The following is a 22,910-nucleotide window of genomic DNA, read 5'->3' as shown; positions in this document are numbered from 1 at the left end:
CCCCCGTCGAATGACACACAATTAATCTAGATCAGTTGTGACAGCCAGTATCCGTCCATAAAACAAACCATAAAGGGAAAGTCGAGTTTACCATCGGCGATATTGCAAAAATAAATGCGGGAACAGGTCGAAATGAAAGAGAGAAAGGTGGAGCCGGACGGGAGAGAGGGAGGAAGAGAGAACCAGAGAGGGAGAGAGAGCAGATGGGCGTTCGCATCTGAGCGCTCGACGAACATTCTCGTCTCGTTCATAATTTCTACGGGAAACCCACTGGGACCCGGCATGCAGGAATTCACGAGTCCAAGCAGGATTAACGCGAGCAATAGAAAGAGAGAGAGAGAGAGAGAGAGTGGCGAATCCGGCCGGGTGGGGAGAGAAAGAGAGAATAGGCTGAATATTGCTACTGGAATATTTGTAGAAGCTCTTACAACGCGAAGCACTTCACCTCAAAAGCGAATAACGTAATTTGCGAGGAGGAGCCCGACCTTAGCCGGGAAAATTTCTGTCATCGGGCAGAATTTTCCGGGGGCGAATACAATCTTTCGGAGATAGAGTTTCCGCGGCGAGAGAAAACGAATCTCCCGGCGCGGAAAGGAAACGCGGTCTCTCGTCCCTCTTTCCTTCTCATTGAAAGAAACGGGAAACCATTTACTGAAATCGTCCACCGAGAGATCACGGCTTTTCTCGCCAGCCGATCCGCCCGATTCACCGATCCTAATAACGCAATTTTAACGGGCCACCTCGAGTCGCAGTGCTTTCGAAGGTTACCTGATCCTTCGAGCTCGAAATTTTGTCAGCTGCGAACATCCAGCTTGCTTCTGGAAGTGATTTTTTCCTTTGCGAAAAGCAGACGGACTCGGATTGTTATATTCAGATCATATAGATTCATGAGCTTTCTCTTTAACGACCCACGCTGCTAAATAAAATGTACCTCGGCGGTCGGAATCCGAGACTAAAATTCTCTCCGTCGCGATTTTTCATTTTTCTGCAGACGGAGATCGGTTCGGGGCGTGGAATTTCTTACGGGTCGCGCGAGAATCCGGAAACGAGCGATCGACGCTCGAAAGTGTCGCACTTGGACACATCTGCCGCGTTCTTAAATTCTCTGACCTCCGATCCCCGACAAGCTCCGATTTGAAATAACATCGTGTAACACGTGGCGCGTAAATCTCTCCCCTGCAACGTGGATGAACGTTTATGAACAAAATCCTTCTCGTTTAATCGGACACCTTGCAGACACTTCCCTTTTTTACTGCCGGCTTCCCAAGGGCGTCTGGGGATAGCGATTGCCCATCGATGTTCCAGATTCGATCGATCATCTGGTTTCTAGTTTATTGCAGAATTATACTTTAATTCGATAAATTATATTATTTCATTTGTAACGTCACATTTGAAGGAAACGCACCTCGCGGTAAACTTGGAATTAGGTGAATTTTCATCCTGGGAAAGCTACTTTCTATCTTGATCATTTTCAAGCTATTATTTTTGCTATTTTCTCGGTGTGTTCGTGGAAAACAGTTTCTCTTTACACTGTGTGCTCTATTTGTATTATTTCATAATTAATAACAGATATTGAATTCTACGTTTAGCTTTACGTTTTTCTGGTTCTCGTATTAGATCGCGTTCGTGGAAGAAATATTCTGATTAGTATTCTAGAAAGTATCATAAAGTTTTGAGGAATGTTGTGCAATTATTGCGTGTCATATGTTGATTAATTATTCTATCGATTTCTGCTTTAAAATCAAACAGTCAAACAAAAATTTCAACTACTAAATCACGTCACGGTGAGTCTGTCCTACAGTTTTCGGTAATTTCTATGTGAATATGTGGCTAGGTAACTGCAAGACATGAAAAAAGCACATAAAAACGGATACAATTCTATGAAGGTGTTCGTCTTACGTACGCCGCGAGAGCGCATAAAAATCCGCGACAAGAAGAAGCTCACGGAAGTTGCAGCAACAAAACCTTCCGAGAATGAAATATCAATTCGCGATTCCTTTTTCCTCTATCCGGATGGTAGCGAAAGAAACCTCATCCCGCGGCAGCTGGTTCACGACCATGATCGCCGGTGTATTTTTCGAAGGAAGGTACGAGGATCTTCCACGGCGACGAAGTTTTCTTGTTGCCAAGGCGCACCGAAACTATCGCCGGAAGTTAAGCCCCCGACGATATTCCGCGTTGCAATTCCTGCGGCGACGAGCAAGTTAAGCACACGTAGCGCGCGAGTTCTTGCTTCCGTTGCGTTGCTTTGCGTTTCACCGTGTCGGGTCGGGTCGGGTCGCGTCGAGTCGGCTACCGGTAACCCGGTGACACCGGGGAAATCCTATGTGGCAGGCTCCCACTATCGCGCGAATACCTCCCGGAAGCATAAAACCTACCCCACGGCTTCTTGCGAGCCACTTGAAAGTGTCAGGCAATCGTTCCCGCGGATTTCCCGCGCGCTCTCGTTCGCTCTTTTTACCCGCGCGACCCGCATCTCATCGATCTCCACCCTCCACCCACGCGTTTCGTTAACCCCGCGGAAGTCGCGATTGATCTGACAGATATCGGCGAGATCTTTTTGCAAATATTTTCGAACCGACAGACCCCGGAACTTCTCCGCGTCAGTTAACTGAAACATCGCACGTTTCTCGGAAACTACTCGTTTTGTAGGAAAAAATGTTTCAAAGAATAATCGTTCTTTATTGAGCGGGACATATACAGTTATATACAATTTCTCTGTAACAATTACGACCAAATGCTTTTTTCCAACATATCTTTTTGACGTCATTTACTAAACTAATTCCTCTGGCCTTACAGAGAAATTGAAATTCTTTGATCCATTCATGAAAGAGTAATTCTGATTTAAAGTGTGTGCGATCAGTAGACTGCGAATCTTTATACAAAAAAATTTCAAGCCTCTAGCTCATCGGGAAGTTAGTTTAAAATCAATTGCAGAATTTGCCACCGAACACACAAACAAGAAAGCGAGCTAATAAAAACGTGGTAATAAAAGATGTTTGCATTGATTGCAAGACACAGGAGTGAAATAACAATTTCATTCTTCTTCTAATTATCTTATTAAGGTGAAACTAATACACTGGTGGCCTTAAATCTTTTTAATACCTACACTGTTTTAAATTGTACGTAACCATTTTTGTCATAAATGCTTCAAATCCGCAGTCTAGTGATCAGTTTTGCTCCTAACTGTACAATGTTATAACTAATTTTTCGATGTTTCACTATTTTATCGAGATATAGCAATAATCTTTAATGTTCGTATCATAATGTGTAATGTTTAATCACGCGATTCGGAAGAATGTTGAATGCTGAGTAAAAACATATTAAGGCATGTGGGGTCATAAACTCAAATATATTGTATATAGCTACCGAGATATTATTCAGTGATTACATAATATCCGTGGTAAAGTCGTAACTGTAAAATTCTCGACCTATGAGGTTCTGCAGCTTCGTGTACTTCGTGTAAAATGATTTGGACCCTGCTTGGGCTCATTTGGAAGAGTGATTTCTTTTCCTGTCTTCTGGTGAAATTTTACAAATTCTGGTTCCAGGCCAGTGCTCTTGCTATTACGTTCTCCAACATGTAAATGAATATATCATGTAGCCAGCTTGTGTTACCACTCTGTTAACGCGTTATAAAATTATCATTAGCGTGCACGCCTTCATGCAAATTCATATTTTTGCGGACTAATTTATAAGGGCGTGAGATACGCTGAAATTTATTTCTCTCTGCTGTGCGGAAACTTTATAATAGTTACATCTAAAATGGAAACATAATTTCTCTCGAATGAAGTTTTTATTCGGTGCTTTGTGTAGTCGAGAAGCAAAAATAGTTCTCCGATATCAAAAATCTGCCAATTTCCTTCAGCTAAAGATATCACGAATCCTCCCCGAAACAAAGTCAATTGTCCCTCGGCGCGGCGGGCGCCGACCTATAAATTCTCAATCTCGGTAGCTGGCCACCGTTCTCTAAACACAATAGAGAATTACTCCCGGGGAGAAGACTCTGTCCTGAACATCGATTTCCTTCTGGCCTTCGAAAAATCGAATTTCACCGGCGACATTGAGAGAGAAAAGCGTTTTCCATCCCATCGATGAGATTCGCTTTTGTCGGTCGGCGGTTCGTGGCGTCGCGTCGCGTCGATGTCGTCGGGAAATTTCATGAACGCACAATGTGGTATATGACCCGAAAAGTCAGAAAAATATTTCATTATACAGACAAAAAATAAAAGTCAAAATGATTTTGTTAATATTATATGAATTTATAGCTGACGTTCAGACGAATTCAACAACCTACTATTATTGTATATTATGATCTTGAGCTCATATGAATCACATATTTTCGCTATCGAGATTCGAATCAACTAAATAAATAAACTGAAATTTTTAAAAATGTGCGTTTTCCCTTGCAACCACAGAAATAACGTTAAAATAGTTTTCTCTGACTTTTCAGGCGAAATACCCCACTGTGGAACGATTCGATCGCCAGAGAAATAAAGGGTTGGGGTTAAGAGAGGGGAGGAGACAGAGCGGGAGAGTGCATGGAGCATTTTCGAAATTCCTTTTCACCCGTCGAGAACGCAATTCCGGCGGTCTCTTAAAATCGCGAAAGCCATTTTCCAGCGCGACCCTTGTAATGCGATGTGGTCGCGATTGATTTCGGACAAGCGGATTTACCCCGAAACCGAATTTCATTCGGCGAATATTCGCTTCGGTCCACACTTTTAGAGAGAGAGGAAGAAATCAAGGTGAACAGAAACAGAGAGAGAGAGAGAGAGAGAGAGAGAGACGTGTAGCAGTAACATCGTTTCCTTGATGTCCCCCACGCAGCCCCTCCACCGACCTATTCTGAAATTCAATTTTATTTCTTGCTCGCATATCGCGCGTCGTCTCGCAGCCGGGGGCCGCATTGCGGTTCGGAATTTGCGGAACGCGGCTGGATGGAAACGCCGAGTTTTTCCGGGTTCCACTTTGATTTTATCGCGGCCACTACAACGCGCAATATTCATCCCCGTTGCTCCAAAGGCGTCGCGCGCGCTCCCGTTAAATAATTCGGATCCAACCCGCGCGATAAGGGGCGTGCAATTTTCAACGGTGAACATTGTACACGAGCACTTCAACGGTTCAATTTCGGATAATGCGACGGGTTCTCCGCGTTCTCGCGTCTAGAGACCACAGTTTCCAGGCCTCCACATTTTTATTTTCAACCACGTGTCATTAACAAAACTTTTCTTCTGTGTGCAATGATATTTAAATTATTGGGTTGGCAAGAAAGTAATCTCGGTATTCTAAGGTAAAATAAAAACGAATTTCTTTATTCAAGCGATGAACTTTATTCAATAAAATATTTTATACTATTTTAAATAAGAAAATATCTAATTCATTAAGGTTCATTGCTTGAATAAAAAATTCGACTCTATTTCATCTTAAAACACCGAAATTACTTTCTTGCCAACCCAATACTTATTTAATAATCCGAAAATGTGTCAATTTAAAATAACTTTACTGAGTGGCTGAGAAAAGACTACAATTACTGCATACATTTAATAGTTGGTCAAATACATTCTTCAAGATTAGTACCGGTCAAGGAACCGTCCTTGAAGTGACAGTAAGGAAACTGTGAAGTTCTACATACACATTTCAATGTCACGATTTTTGTCGCATGAATAATGAACCATTAAAAGCAGATTTTAAGTATTTCATCATTTCCATATTACCGTAGGCATTAAATATTGACACGCTGAATGATAAAACGGTTATTAAATATAGATCAGTAATACGCGCAGGATAATTAAAGCAGAGGGTACGCGAATAAATGACTTTCAAACAGCTTTTCGATTGCCACCGTCATTAACGGGACATTATAAAATATCATTCGAGTAAAGGTTTCACGAGTCATTTGTAAATCGTAAATACTCTTTCAGGATTTTTTCGATTAATCGGCATAAATAAAACAGAAATTGTAATTGGATTTTATACGAGTTTTTGTCCGTCTCTGTCGCTGTATACGGTCACATTTGCCGTAAATCCATCAAAATCGGCGATCCGGTCGTTAAATTTTTATGGGATCAACTTATTTCTTCGCCGCAACCATCTTCCACGGGATACCTCTATTAACGAGTATTCAGATCATATGGATAAAACCTCTGAAACCACTATACATCATTCCACGAATAACCTGGCGATTGTTTCAACCGGGTGACCTTGAAAAATTCCTCGCGTCCGTGAAGTAGTTCGTGGGAAGACATTAAAGTTTCATGGAGAAAAGTCAAAGTGCGCTGCCCCTACAGCGTTTCGAGAGAGAAACAACGCAGAACACAGTCTCCATTCTTCTCTCTGTTCACCTTCATTAATTAGCTAAATTATTTCCACACCAATGATTCGATTAAGCACATCCTGGTTCGCATGTTTCGGGAATTCTGCGATCATTAAGATATTTGAAAAATAAGATTTTTCTCATAAGCATTTTCAGAATTTTTTCATGTGGACGAAACGATACCTACGCAAATACATGTTTATGAAACTTCGTAAACTTATCTGCATATGTTTGATTTATATTCATGAATTTGTATGCCACATTATCATACAAACTGTAGAATTTATTCACAAAGGAAGCAGATTATTTGTGAACATTCCGCTCGCTGCATTCTGCAGTTTTGATTATAACAATGTTGAAAAAAATGCATAAATGTAGGTTGCAGATATTTAAATAATCATGCAGGAATTAGATCTCTCTCAAGACGGATCGAGGAAGGCACAAATTATGATTTCAATCATTTCGGATACTTCTTTTGATAATCTCAAAGGTTGCAACACATGATCAGATAAGAATGTTTTTAAATGACATGCGATAATTTTGACACAACAAAAATATGTGTTTTGAGTTGCTCGAATCCACAACGGTGGAATTTACAAGGCATCTTAATTGCTTTTAAACATAATGTGATATTTCTAGCTTCTGGCGCGACAACATTTATTATTCCCAACAGGATACATACCATTTTACATAATTGCATATCGCATCAACCGCACAGCCGAATAAGATAAGTGCCGTTTAGGGAACAGTTTTTGTCTGAAGTGATACTCGGTTTTCCAGAATAACCAGATACTAAATATTTCACAGCTACGTATACGAGACGAATCGTTCGTTTTTGCCATTAATCCAGTACGATCAAACGAATTTCAGATATGTCATTACTGCTACGAGTACGCTACATATGGTTTAATTGCTCTGTACAGGACCATAAAGTAGACACATCTCGTACGTGTGTACATATAATGACGATGAGCGAAAAGAAGTTTAAGGTGCGATGTTACTAACCTTATTATTAGGCGGGCCGGATTGCTTTTACGATGGAATTAAGAGGGAGAGAAAACGGGGTCAAATAATTATGTACTTGCAGTAAAATTGTCTCCGCACACATAATCATCTGGAACGGCTAATATTTTAGATTCCGAAGCTCTGAAGAGTTTTCCAATTGATTGGAAGAAACATTTTGTTAAAAATGTGATAATTTAAGAATTGAATTTCGGCCAGGAAGAGAACGGGTTTCAATTGAATAGCAATCGGAGCTATTTTATCTGAAAAATTACATATCTCGACGGCACTATACCTTGCGTAATTAGAAATTTTAGCCTTTTTCTTATGTAATTCAGTAGACCCAGGCGACAAAATGCACAAAAGTCCAAGTTTGAATTCCAGGAGCCAAGTGGCTCAAAAGTTATGAGTGTTTCAATTTGAGAAATTTACGGACTACGCTTGCGAATCTACGTTATCGATATCACCGCGTGCTTGCGCTGCCATCTAGCGGCTCCGTCCAGTAAGTAGCGACACTCTTACCAGTCAAAAACACTGAAAATCTAGAAGATTTCTCGCCTAGATCTACTGGACTGCATAGTAATAGAAGGAAGTAATTTATATTTGGCTGCTGTGTCTTGCAATCAATGCAGATATTTTTTATTCCGCATAAAGATCCGCAGTCTATTGATTAGATAGAAACATATTTAATAATGTAAACAATATTGCGAATAATGGTAGGGCAATTTTTAGTAGCGACTCACCCCTCGACTGTTAAGGGTTAAAAATGGAGGAGGCCCGGGGCAATTGATTGACACTAACGAGTGGACATTGAACTTGGTTTCGTCCCGAATTCGAACGGTAGGATCGAGAATTCCATGGACACTGGAAGAAGAGGACGATCGTCGTTTCTCGCGTGCGTCCGTCCCTTCGTGTCCGGCGTTTCGGTTGACCCGGCGTAACCTCCGCGACGTGTATCCGCGTCGAATCCTCGCGGTGCGGGTAGAGGGAGGCGAAGGGAGGAGGTGGTTTATCGGCTGGAACGGTTCTCAGAGCAGTGGACTCTTTCTCTCTCTCTCTGTTTCCCTCTCTTCCTCTGTGGACGAACGCCTCGGCCTGACCTGGCTTAACCTCGCGATCGTCGCCCGGGAACATCGTGAAAACCGTTCGCTCGCTCGCTTACTCGCTCGTTCCCTCAGCTTTCTCCCTTCCACCATCGCGCCGCCGCTCTCTTCCCGTAGGACCTACTTCCGAATTTACGAGGGACAGTCCGCGGGCTCTCTTTCCCTCGGTGCGCCATTTACGGCGACCCTGAAACCGTACCAGGCGGTGTTACGTCCGCGAACATATAAATTCTGTAGGTGTTGCCGGCGTTTAAACCTTTGACGCGTGTAATCGCTCCGCCGTAAAACTTGTTTGATCCGCGACCAAAGAAGGCGAAGGGTTAATTCCAAAGCGGGTGCCACGTGCTCACCGAACTATCCCCGGGAATGGGCTCGAGCAATCCTCGAAAGTGGATGATTTTTGAATTTTTGGATGTTCGAATCAGACAAACAGAGAGAAAGGGAGAAAGAGAGAAAAACGTGTACCAGTAACATCGTTTCCTTGATGTCCCCACGCACCTCCTCCCCGCCGACCTGTTCTGAAATTCAATTTTACTCGAAAGTGGGGATTTGAAATGTTGTATCGAGAAGTACACGAATACTAACTTTATAAAACAAAATTAATTCTCAAACAGTTTATTAAATGTATGCATATCACACGAGATCGTACGTGCAAGTAGAGAAAGACAACCATGGTCAGACACATTAGTACACTGTATTCGAAGCCGCCTGCATAGCTAAAAATTTGTTGAGCCTTTCTTATGGACAAAGTGTATATGAAAAATGTTTTTATTGACAACTACCTCGATCAGAGTGCCAATAGCGCATTAATGTAACATTATATGTAAATTCGACATATTCAATAAATCATGGAGAATGTTTACGATTTTCCGTTGCCGATAGAAACACACTTTATTCGAGGCAAATTTAACCCACAGCACACATTACGCAGTTTGCACTATTGTTATACAGTCGTATTAGCACAAGCACCATCGATTTAACTGTGCAACAGTCCCCAGACGACGTTCATACAAAGCCTCCAATAATTTCGCGCTGTTTGATCAGGTTTGCTTCACGTTTGACAAATGCGCCGGCAACCGTGAATATATGTAAATAATTTCCGCATCATGTGAACTCGTTTGTTCGTATACTTTCCGTCCGGGTCAGCATACACGGCTGCATACCAGTTTACTTTTCCCCCTGGTATTCCAGTTACGTCGCGCAAACCGCCTTCCACTTTTCCGGCCGGCAATTTTTCACCGTGGCCAATATTATCCCTCGCTCCGAGGTTCCTCTTCATCTCCGTCGCCGAAACCGAGACGGAAAATTCGCGTAGTACGCGACCTTTCAAATGAAAGCTGGACAGGAGGAGGCGGGACGTATGATTTAGTATCGTTAACAATAACATCGGGTCAAGCTCGTTGCACGCGGAGGTGAAATTCGTGATGGCTGAATTCCTTTGACGGTGAGTCGCGTCTGACGTCCCGGTAACGTTTTCAAAATGTCTCCCTACTTTCACGACTTGTAAACTATTCGTTTTCTTCTTACACTTACAGTTTAATGTTAAAAATACTTAAGTAATTCTCTAATATTACGCTTTTACATGTGTGCTATCATCGTGACGGATATGTCACGTCCACTATCTCGCAGTTAACTTAATCTTTAGTTACTCGCACCTCGATTTGTGCAAAATTGTTCGCATGGGGTCTTGTAGCACCCCAATATATAATAATAATGTTTCAATTGAAATAAAACAACTATTGTAGTTCTAATTAATTACTTATTTAGATCAGTTAGGTCTCAGTTAACATTTTTTGACAGGACTTGCGCATTTATGAAGACGTCGAAATTACCATGACTCCATGCGAGTGACTAAAGGTTAAAGATAGTGGAATTATATATTTTATACTCTCCGTTGCGACGAGAGTCACATTACACGGTGTAATATCAAAAAAACTTGTTTGTACTACAACGTTCGTATTCGCGTCTAGTTTCCAAACTAATCAGCTTAATCAGGGCTTAATCAGGGCAGTTTTTCGATGACTATGGAACCATTCGAAAGCTGACACAAGAAAACCCTCTCCAAGTAAAATTTCAGCCCTCTCTAGCTTTCCCGCGAGGATAGTTACAAGGCTAAATTAGATTTTGCGCTTTTCCGTGCATTTTTCGGTCTCCGATGCGTTCTAAAATCCTGAAAAATGGTGACATACTTTGGATCCTAAGGGGCATTTTACAGAATTTCTTCAGATTTTTTTGTTGCAAACTGTGCTCGGAAAAAATGAAAAATCTCGATGATTAAAACAGCAAATTGTAACAACGTTTGAGAGTGGAGCAGTGTAAAAATGTACATTCAGACGGAATCCGACAAGAACTTGTAATTACTCCACGATTGTTGGCATTCCCTTGCAAATATTTGTAACGCGCCTTAACGATTTCGGACGACTTAACGGAGAGCAAACGTGTGCGCGGAGAAAAGGTGGGCGCAAACACGAGAGAGCAAAGACAGCGTTAAGTATAAGGATGTGAGTGAGACCTGGGAAGAGGTACAAAGAAAATATGGAGCAACGAGCACGAGGGAGGGAAATCCGAGAGAAAAACAAGCGGACAAACAAGAAAAGGGACTCGAGCGGAGAAATAAAAACCACGGAGTAGAACAACGGCTGAGCAACAAATGAGGGAAGGGAGGTGAACAGAGAAGAACAGGGACAGAGAGAGAGAGAGAGGGATGGAGAGGAGACTAAAGTACAAACCGTAGAATGCAATCGCGGGTAAGAGAATGAAATTCCCGGAGATTGCGGAACAGAGCGGACACGTGGCCGCGCGAGGCTAATGAAACGGATTTATGGTCGCGCGAGAGAACGAACCGCCGAACTTTTTGAGGTTTCTAATCTTGACTGGCAGTCGAGCTTTCGACAAAGAAGATAGGACGCGGGAGAGAACGATTTAATTAATCAATTTGACTGAGAACAGCGGAGAACGTGGCTCGGTCGGCGAAATGAAACCGAGTTTGCCAATCGCTGGAACAAAGAAGAAGAGAAAGAAGCGGGAAAGAAGGACGCGAGGATGATCGCGCGACAACTATAGTACCTCTCTGCGATCCTCTCGCGAACGTTGTCGAGTCCAGTCAACGTCCCCGTAATTCGTCGTAAATTTATTTCATACGCGAGGACGCACGCGTGAAATCTCCATCCGTCTGTCGCCTACGAGGGCCTTGATTTATCGATCCCTTAAACAACTATACGCGATGTCGCTTCGAATGCTCGCATAACAGGGCTGCGTCGCCATACTCGAGAGAGCCCTAGGTACTTTCGCGTCTGACCCACTACCCACAACCACCCACGCGATCTCTGCAATAATCTCGAACTGCTCCGACCATCTCCTTTCCGGTTAATTCCGTTTTTCTGGAGACTAATTTATTAACGCCACGGCTGTCGCGATTTTATGCGTTTCCGCACTAGTTTCATTTATTGGGTTGGCAAGAAAGTTATTTCGGTATTTTAAAGTGAAATGGAGAGCCCAATTGTTTATTCAAGCAATGAACTTTAATGAATAAGATATTTTCCCTTTTGTTCGATGATCTATTGCCGAAAAGAAAATATTTTGTTGATTCAAGTTCATCGCTTGAACAAAGAAATTCGATTTTTTATTTTATCTTTAAATACCGAAATTACTTTCTTGCCAACCCAATATTTCAGCGTTAATAAATTATAGAAGGATCGAGAATTGCATGATTTAATTTTTTAAATTAAGATAAGGAAGGTATATAAAATATAAGATATATGTATAAAAAGAGTAAAGGAATAATATAATAATTCTGAATTTTACAGGAACTGTACATACGCTAGAGGAAGATGTCCGCTTGAAATACGGCGCCTAATTAGCCGAGTTTCGTTGCCACGCAATCTGCACTCTGAATTACGTCCGAATATTTTATTCATCTTTAATAGAGCTCAATTATTTTAATTGGGTCAAGCCTACTCATTTTGATAGCACAATGACTGTTGTGTACAAACACGTACTAATTAACATATTTAATGCAACGTTGCTTGTCCGCGAAGGCGAACCAGATTTCGCGCTCGGACGAATGAATTGCAATGAATTGCAACATAATTGCACGGTTTAACAACATTAAAATGCGTGTTACATTCGAGAGTGATTTCTTGCGCTCCGGTGGTGCCACGGTGTTACCAGTGCCGCGCACATCATTCGTGTTTGCTATTCTTGAACAGCCATTCACGTCGTAAGCAAATTTTCCTCGGTTCTCGCGGTGCATACCGTGAAAATTTTACACCGCTGACAGTCTCTGCAGCGTAGAATTTTCCTGGAAAATTTCATTGATACCTCCGAGCAAATAATATTAGAAAATCTTACCTCTCGACTCGTGTGTAACTCAATATTCAATTTTACGTTCCTAATTGACGAGCGATTTTCTGACAGCGAATGTTCGAAATGAACCTGTGGATGCAACTATGTCGATCATCGAAAACTCCAGATGATGAGACGTGAAATGCAATTACTATATTTTAGTCGGCGTATACAGTGTTCCCGCGATTGCTGTGACTTTCGGGTATGCGGATGATGTGACTTTTTCATCCCCACTACTAGGAGGTTCCCCCTTGGGCGGTCGATCGCGCTACAAAGAAATTAAGGTATTAGGGTGTTTAAATTGGGGTTTTCTGATACTCGATGTATCATTCTCAGGTATGGAATAGCATTAGTACAATACAACAATTTCCCGCTTACTATATTATAAAAATTCATTAAACTTAAATATCACTAAAAATAATTTTCTTAATTTATTAATATTTATATATGCCCAATTACCCCCTTTTTCCACATTTATTATGAAATGAAATTTAATCAATTATATTATAAAAATAAATAATAACTTAATTTTCATTATAATTTTAATAACTTTATATAGTTTAATAATAAAAGTTATCCAAGAAATCTGTGTTGGTACAGTTTCCTGAGACTCGATACCTCCGAGGTTCTCACAACAATCGGGGAAACACGGTATTATGCATTTATACATTTTTGGTAACGCAACTATCGACAACAAAAGAATAATACTTCTGTTTAACACTAGGTTTACGGAGCTGTAGAAATAAGTATTTCACGTTATTTTATAAACATAACAAGAATGTGTCTATCCAAATTTCTGGCCATTTTTCCAATAATATGTATCCAAAGAAATAAATTTGGTAAATAATTCCTCGATCATAAATTAAGAATATTAGAACCCGCCATTTTGACAGGTCCCCTGAACCCAGTGTTACAGTCACGAGTCAGACTCGTTACGGTGCTGTAAACCAACTGTTTGCAACAACAATTTACTACGAAGATAAAATCGCGCATGGAAAGCGACGGACCTGCGCAGCGGCTCGATATTATCCGCAGCAAGCCGCCAATCCATAAATTAATTAGAAGTTCGGCAGCGGAGCTAGCGCTGGGCCACGAACACAGCACTCAGAACCGGTGGCAGTCGCGTCGCCACGGAAAAGTTTCCTCAAATATTTAAAACGAAAATCGAGGACCACCTCGGTGCCGGAGCGTAGTTCTCGAAACCGGGTAACTCCGGGTCGGCCAAAATTGAACACATGCTCTTGACAGTGGCCGGTCGTCGTAGAGCTGGGATCAAACGTGCTCGAACCCGACGGCGGACACCGATAAATTTTTAATAGGTCGACGCCGTCGGTTAAGAGGACCCGGCGTCGATCCCCGTGTTCCTTTCACCGAATTTGCCCGGTGTATTTGCGCTTGCTCGTGCAGGAGCTATTTGAGTTTCGCGTTTGCACATAGATTATTATAATCGAACCTCGGCGATTCACGGCCACGGGCGCGGGCGGCTTTAATTAATCACGATGAATAACAGACGAACGGTGTGGAGGGGATGGACACGGGGTACCATGGCGAAACTTCGTTAACTTGCAAATTTCCCGAGACCCTTCCAGGATAACTTCCCTTCGGTACTTTGATTTCCCGGCCGCGATTTTGCATTTTCTTTAACGCCCGCTAATGAATGCGAGCAAAAATCCCGTCACGGTATGCAAATCGCCGGCCGCATAATGGCGCGCCGATTAGGATTAATTCAGCGATCGCGATAGACGGGAACGCGAGAGGGTCGAGCGTGTGTCCGGCTGGGATCGCTGAACAAATTGAAGACGATCCTCACCGAGCCGCGCCGCGACCGGTAATTGTGATTAATTGAAAGAAATCCGCGGCCGCCGCGATTTTACGCGCATTCGTTCCGTGGATAACTACGCGCCGCTGATGTTAATGATCGCCGGGCAGAGATTTGTGATTTCCTGGTGATTCCGTCTTACAAAGTTGCACATGCGAACGCTGCGACCCCGATGGATCATTTGTCCGGTGAGAATCGGAACTTAAACATGCTGAAAATTGCCGCTGTTCTTTCTGTGGAATGTGAGCAGCCGAGGGGGTCGTACTTTTATCAAACCCTAATCGAAAATGTGGGAAGTCAATTGCGAAGATAAATATTGAACAGTAACATCTAACGAATTTTGCAATTAAGATCCGCTGAATTTAATGGATGGAAAGTGTTCCTATCCTGGAAAACGCGTGTCGCGAATCTCACGATTCACCGAATTTACCCCGAGAGCCATTAACTCCGAGGATACCGGAGAGACAAGAAGAGCTCCGGAACCGGGGAATCACCTGGGGCTACTTCTGCGGACTAACCTTTCTTTTTCTTTACCTTTTCCGGTTTTAATTTTTCTTCAATTTTCATTTAAATTGGTTGCACTTCCCTTTTATATTAATTAACTTTCTTCTTTCTCACACTCTAGTTCACTTCCGTATGGTATTAATTAATTTTTATTGATTTCAGCTCCAGTGATGGAAGTAATATTTATTTCTTGATCAACTTCTACAACATCGCTAAAGCCCCTGACTCCCCTAACTAAATTGATTCATCTGCAAGACCAGAGTAGTCATAATGGATTGCACCACTATAAATAAACTGTTCAAAGTAAATACCCACTTAATTTTTTTATTCACAAGTCTATATGCAATTTAAAAGATCCACGCAGATCTCATTTCACGATTGTACGATTTTATAAAAATGCACTGTTTAGCATTCATCGGGTTCAACTATTCCTCGATTAACACACTAAATTCCGAATACACTAGCTTCATCTGCAAGACCAGAGTAGTCGAATTAGATTGCACCATTATAGAAAAACTGTTCAAAGTAAATACCCACTTAATTTTTTTATTAACAAGTCTATATGCAATTTAAAAGATCCATGCAGATCTCATTTCACGATTGTACGATTTTATAAAAATGCACTGTTCAGCATTCATCGGGTTCAACTATTCCACGATTAACACACTAAATTCCGAATGAACTAGCTTCATCTGCAAGACCAGAGTAGTCAAAATAGATTGCAGCACTATAGAAAAACTGTTCAAAGTAAATACTCACTTACTTTTTTATTAACAAGTCTATATGCAATTTAAAAGATCCATGCAGATCTCATTTCACGATTGTACGATTTTATAAAATACATTGTTTAGAATTCATCGAGTTCAACTATTCCACGATTAACACACTAAATTCCGAATAAACTAACCTGTCTTCATAATTATTCGAACAGCACGCGTCCCCCATTATAAATGGCCGATGTTCCGGCGATCGAGCTCGCCGCCGCGCATCGAAATCACCAAAACACGGAAGAACAGGTCGAAGGAAATTGTGTTTCCCCACTCAGAACTCGCACCGATCGTATCGTCGAGGCGACTCGGCTGGTTTAGGTTCCCTGGCGATCGTTTTCCAGCGATATCGAGTAACGCGATTTCGCGAATAAGACGAGCGAACGAACGAACGAAGATTCCCGGGCGCGCGTTCGCAAGAAATCGGAGAGGATTTAGCCCGATAATCGTGATTAATCGCGACAGATTCGAGGGGGCCAATGGGAGATATCGCGATCCTGGAAACGCAGTCGACCGACTAACGACCCGTCGGCACTTCCTCCTTTTTTTTCTACTCCTCCCCCCCCAGGTACACGGTTAGAGATCCATAATTTTCTATAACTATTCGCAGCGATTTTTCGTTGGTCGTCCGGCCTTCTCGCGTAGCCAATTACGCGGGTCGCGTTGCGTTTGATTCACGATCGTCCGAAGCGCGCGCAAGGCTGATATAATCGAGCCTGGATCCCGATGAATTTAACGATCGAGGAAACCTATGCGTACGCGTGGGCGTGGGGACGATCTACCTGGCATTTGATACGGCGAAGTTCGCGGAGCTGGAGACGGTCCACGGACTCCATTAGCCTCGTTAAGCGTTAACGCTTCGCGGGCAACGATAGCCCGTAATGGCTACCTGGACCGAGGCTAATGGAACACCGGTAGAAAGCGGATTTCGCTGTAGTCCCCGATTCTGTCGTTCGCATTAATATCTATTGTGATGACTTTCGCCACGGCGCGAGGCGCGGCGCCGCCGATTCGGGATTAATTATGTCCGGTGGAAAACAGCCCGGCCCGCTCGAAAAGCGGAAGCTTATATCGGTCACGGTGGCAGAATTGTTCGGCTGGCATTACACGAGTACTTCACAGCGATCGTTCAGCTGCAGTGGCTCTTGACAAATATTTCGATCAAAATCATTCATCAACAATTCATTCCGCATTTCTTGTGTCGCTGGAGAACTCTGCATTACGATTGGTCGCTTTTGTTCATCGAAAAAAGATACGTAAGTGATTGCTTTTCATTGTTAACACGGTCACAATTATCATCTCCGGAAAGTCCCGCAAAATCAAAGTACATGCCATTGTAATTAGGGATGGGATCATGTACCTCGCAAACAGGTTCGAACTTTGATCGATTGAATTCGAACTCTCTATAAGTACTTCGAAAAACAGAAATAGTACTCCTAAGTATACTCGAATTTATGCCAGACTGTTTCGAACCTTTCACAAGTACATTGGTCGAACAGATTCAAAACTTTTATGAATATCGTACCGGAAATTCTCTGATTTTTTCTAATAATTATTTTTTCATCTTCTGCTGTGTTAGAAGTGGAAAATTATGTAAAATCACAATATTTAGAACGCGAAGAAGACCCGTTGTTATTTTGGCGTGAAAATTCAATGAATAAGCCCATTGTTACATTAAAATTTTTAATTTTTTCGTCATTATTGGGTTACGGGGAGACTCAAGTTAGACACTTGCCACAGGCGCTTTATAGCCTCGTTACGGCACTGGTGATTATATACTGACATATTCAATAATATAAACAATCAACAATTGTGCGATTCAAATACGCTTACACTTTGTAGATAGACGGGGAACTGTGCCACCCGCACGGCACGATCAACGTGGTAGTCGTCGTGATAAGTAGAGTATTAATGTTTATAGCGTATGCGACCAGTCCATTATAATATCAGTGGTGGAGAAGTTGTAGCGGCAGCGTCAGATAAAAAAGAATAGTACAGGAGTTATTTGCACGGTGTCTCGGGAGCCGGGTGTCCGGCACGAAAGGCCAAAGGCCGTAAAGGAAGAGTCAGATGTCGCCTATGGGAGGATCGGGCGATACTGAAAAGTGAGCAGCAAGGGGATAACGAGTGTACAAGGTTGGCCTAATGAAACAGGCGGTACCGTTCGAGCACCTCTTCGCGCGTTCTTCGATCGAATAGATAAAGAGTATCGTGCACTGACCTTCTTCAGATGACCCTCCTTGGTGCCCACGAAGACGACAGTATAGTCGCCGGTGGAAGTAGCTATGACCGCGGTCAGGCGAGTGTTGAACGTGAGCACTGGAGTCCCTTCAACCGCATCTTCGCCACCCAAAGGCGTGTTCACGTCCAGTCCGCAGAAGTCCTCGCTGATGGTCTGCAATTTCTGTAAACAAACACGAAAAACTTTTATCGTACTTATCTTTTACAATTACTTCCTATTGTGTTTTAAATCATGTATTTCCAAGTGATCGAAGACACGTGTACGTGTGTGAGTACACATTGCATCTTATATTACATTTAATATATTATATATACTTTTTAATTGTTTATGCAATTTTCAATTTTTGTAGCAAAATTTCAAGAAAGTGGAATCATATAAAATGGTACTTTCAATGGCGGTAGTCTTTGTAGATGTGAAACGAAGAAAAATCGTACTAAATTTTGTGGAATTTTATTTTCCAGCATTTTTAAAAAACTTTTTGGAAGCCATAAAAGCATAAAGATCCGCAGTCTAGTAATTAAGTTTCGCGTGTACATTTTGCAGATACTTTATGCACACGTATCGTGTAATTATGTATCACAATTGCAGGACCGTAATTACATCTTGTATCTGTATTATAGAACTGCATTTCGCAATTACATTATATAAATGCAAATGCAGCTTGCAGTTGCGTTCAGCACACAGCCGTATCTCCCGTTCTCTGCTTACAGCTTTCATTATGCAACTGCAATTTACATTTACAGTCTGGTATTGCACTTGGTATTTGTAGCTTGCAGCTGCCTCCTGTAACTGCAGCGCAAAGTCGCTTGTTGCATCTCGCACGTGACTAATAAGATGTAACCACGTGCTGTAAGTTGCCCAAACATCAACGACAGAGAGTGTGACATAATACAATATCCAATTTCCGAGCGAGAGCTGAAAGCGTATGATTTCCAAAGTATTGATGAGAATGAGAGATCGATTTTTCGAAGTTTGCAAATGGAATTCCGCCGTATGAAATTTTGCGGTGATAAACCGGAGGAATGTTCGAAACCAATAAACGGGCGTTAAGAAAGACACCGCGCGTCGCGCGCCGGGGCTAACGTACGATGAATAATTGAACAAGCATTGTGAGCTTCCGAGGGATTAAGACATCGCGCGATAAAGCCGCGGCCGTAGCTCATGCATACTTTATCCGCGATCGAAAAGACTTGCGGGAGAGCAAGGTTAAGCGGGAAATGATAAGGCGAACGATCGCGCGAATCTTGTGGAAACGTGTCGCCGCGCCGCGCCGCGCCGGATGCTCGTAAAGACGGAAAGGAATTCCCTTCGCGAGATTTCCTTGTCGCTGCGCTCCTCTGTGGTTTTTCTTATAGGAAAACCGGGTCGTAGGTTATCGCGGGCCCCGCGGAACCACGAAAAATAAGCACACGTGTAAAATATCGCGGCGAGCCCGGCGACGATAAATTATCGCGGCGTTGGCAATTAATTCTTGCCGAGCCGCGATTAATCGCGTCGCCGCCGCGACGAGATGCGATACTTTATTGCATCGTGCCGAACGTTACTCTTCGTGTTTAGAAGCTCAGCCCGAGAAAACCATCCAGCGACCGTCACGCGCTTTTCCGGCACGTTCTTCCTTTGTACAGGAAATGGAAGATTCGTCTGGCCGGATACAGAGTTTTTCCGTCGGATTTCTTTCAACGTCGCAGCCTTTTGTGATGGAGAACGTTCAATTCTTTATATAAGCTTCTGCGGAACTGCGGGTTCACGTTGGTTTTCAAATAATTAGTTCGAGTCATCTGCTCAGAAATTGCTGTTTAAAGAAGCTTCTTTCTTAAAGAATATTTGCGATGTGTGTTTCGATTCTCATCTTGATCTCGTCGATTTAGAGTAAAAACTAACGTGATGTTTTAAATAACGATACTTGAAAAAAAATCTTCTTTGGCGATTGTACACCTGTTTACCAGGATAGCGTTTCACCTCGGAGCGTGACGGATCAGACTCATTCACTGCCCAGCGAGTAACTGAGCGCCTAAAGAAATTTTCACTTCAAAATCGTTTGAAAAAAATTATATTGTTTTAAAGGTCGATCGATCTTAGAGGTGGGATTCGTTCCAATCATGAAATAGGGAATTTGTGATTGGGAAATGAAACGTTTGAGGCCCTCCGTGTACATAGAAACGCGGGCAAGAGGCAGCTGATACGTAAGCGAACCGTAAAGCTTTCACTCTCGCGGCCGGGGGTACCTACAGAAGTCGACTTTATTTGCATTCCGGGGTTGCTTTCGCCACCCTGTATACACTGCGCCGAACAATTATTTGCATTCCTGGTGCTAATACGTTGCCGACGTTGCGGAAGGGGCGTAATAGCACTATTTCCACCCCTGTCCGGCGCGCCTTGTCTCTTTCTGTCTTTCGTCCAAGATGGAGAGTCTCCAAAAAGAGAGAGAGAGGAAGTGGCAGGGTTCCGGAACAATGATCGCAGTAAAACAACGTGGGTTGCTCTATTGAAATGTGGCTAATGCGACCATCAAGACGAAATGGAAGCTCGTTACCTTCGCGTCCTTCCAACCCACCATCTGTTCTCTCTCTCTCTTTTTAACCGCTCGGAAAATTGGAGTAACTACGTGTTTGCCGCGCCATGCTGCCCCCGACACTTTACCGGGACTCGACCCCGAGAACGCGACGCCGCTCCCCGTTTCACAGCTTCTTTTCGTGCGTTCACTCTTTTTTTTCTTCTCTTTGGCTTTTTGGCACCTCTGAACTGGAAACTCGGCGACGATTAATTTGCGCGCTTTTCCGTTCCGCGGCGCCGTTTGACGACTACGCTTGTTGCGCGCGCCGCAGCCCTCGTCTTTTGATCAACTCGGCCCCCTCCTCGAGACTGGGTCTCCGTTTACATCCAAGTTTCAGTTTACTTTAAAACACGCCTAGATCTCTAGCTTCACGTTTCGATTTGAGTTTGCAATCTCGGAGCTTGCGCTTTTCGACAAGATCGCGCTTCCTTCGGATTTCGGAAAACTTTCGAAGGAACTTCTCGTGGACCTGTTGTTCTCTTAATGGCTCCTCGCAAATTGTGATTTTAGGCGGAATTGTTCTGTGACGATAACGAATGTGTCCTCGCCTTGAATGTCTTGGCGACAACCATGGATTATAAAGTATTACATCCTGGGGTACAAAAGTACAAACGTAATTTTTACCACGTTTTTATTAGCTCGCTTTCTTGTCTGTTTGTTCGGTACAAATTTTGCAATTGATTTTGAACTAACTTCCGGATGAGCTAGAGACTTGTTGTTTTTTTTAATTCTTGCGATTTTCCTCGCCGATGTAAACACTCCGATTGTGTCGGAATAGAACACGTGAGCATATCGTAGAATAAGAAGTGATCGGTGAAGGGGGATGGAAACGCGTCAGGTCAAAGGGACATAAAGCCGGAGAGCAGTGTAATTAATACCACGATCGAAGGATGACGCTCGATGGCCACCTTGCGACAGTGTACCGAGCGTGGCTATAGGTATGCGCGTCGCAAACCAATGTCAACAAGACTAATTATCGAGCGTCAACCCCGAGAGTTACCTGTCGCTACCAATATGCACCGTCAACATATGAATAACTACGAAAGCGTTCGCAATGCCATTCCCGTTTACGGAAAGGACAACACTAACACTAAACCTGTGATCAAACGACCAATTCTTTATTCCACAATTATCGAAATCATGATTTAACACGTTTCAATCCTCAAGCACATAATACAGCGAAAATCGTACTAAATCGAAATAGAATTAATTTTCTTATTTCTATGAGGCCAAAGAGAGACCCGTTTTGATCACTGTAACTGTAAAGAAAATGTTACGAGAGGAATAAAAAAGTGTTTTCACACACTCGACTACCAGACGGATCCAAATGACTTGCTTCTGATAATTTCATTTACGATTACCGGCATTATATAAATGTTTTCGTGAGAAATTCTAGAATACATCGCAACTATCGCGTTATTAAAACGCGAATGATGTGTATGTGTTTAATGTTTCTTTTTAATTACGAAATATCGAAAACAATGTGAGAAATACTGAGAGAGTATATATCGGCATTTTGTCGTTTCTATTTTTAACGTCGGGTGTATCGAGAAAACTGAAAGGGAGGTCTACAGTATTCTTCGGGACACACGAATGTAACAACATATATTCCCTGTTTCGCCCCTCGCCCATGGTCTTCATTGGATTCGGCGGATGTGTGTTGATAAAATTCACCGTCGGGGCCGGATATCCAGCTGGAAATATCGACGTGCCGCGTGTACGACAGAAACAGCGACGCGTGGCGGGCATAAAAGGCGAAAAGGGGATTCGAGGAACGGCGCAAGATAGAGCGAGCGTAAAAGCCGGGTAGAAGATTGCAGGAAAAGCGGTATCGATCGTGTGGCTGACAGCCGCCTTTCTCGAAACCGCATCCTCGATTGCAAACCGAAACGATAGGAACAAATCTGTGAATCGTTTTTCGACGGGACGGAAATGGCTGGGCAGAGGCGTGCGTGCGTATACGAGCGGACGAGAGAGAGAGAGAGAGAAAGCGGAAGCAAGAGCAAAAGCAGGTGAGAGTAAACGAGAACGAGGCGAAAGCAAGCGAAAACGCGTACGCGTGTTCGCCGAGAATGAAGAGGAAATCGCCACGATAAATTACCAAAAATTCATCGCCCCCCGCCTCGTATCAGCTTTTTCATCCCCTCTTCGACCGGTTTATTGCGTCGTCGAGATTCGATTAATGCAATCGCGCTGGTTCGGGAGCGGAAACCTGCGTTCGGCTCTCCGTGATTCATTGCGCTCTGTAACGCTTCGGTT

At 42.9% G+C, this 22,910-nt stretch overlaps 1 protein-coding gene across 3 annotated transcripts in view; it reads right to left on the bottom strand.

The window, feature by feature from the left end:
* Plexa (plexin A) overlaps positions 1-22,910 on the bottom strand; it is a 434,401-nt gene that overhangs the window by 85,814 nt on the left and 325,677 nt on the right. For all 3 annotated transcript variants that reach the window (XM_076424412.1, XM_076424411.1, XM_076424413.1), the window contains exon 3: positions 18,077-18,259. In XM_076424412.1, the coding sequence (XP_076280527.1) occupies positions 18,077-18,259 (183 nt within the window). The remainder of the gene's footprint in view (positions 1-18,076; positions 18,260-22,910) is intronic.

Source organism: Lasioglossum baleicum, chromosome 5 (genome assembly GCF_051020765.1).
Source record: "Lasioglossum baleicum chromosome 5, iyLasBale1, whole genome shotgun sequence".
Lineage (NCBI taxonomy): Eukaryota > Metazoa > Arthropoda > Insecta > Hymenoptera > Halictidae > Lasioglossum > Lasioglossum baleicum.
Note: the sequence above shows the minus strand (reverse complement) of the source record. Positions and strands in the feature narration are given on the sequence as shown.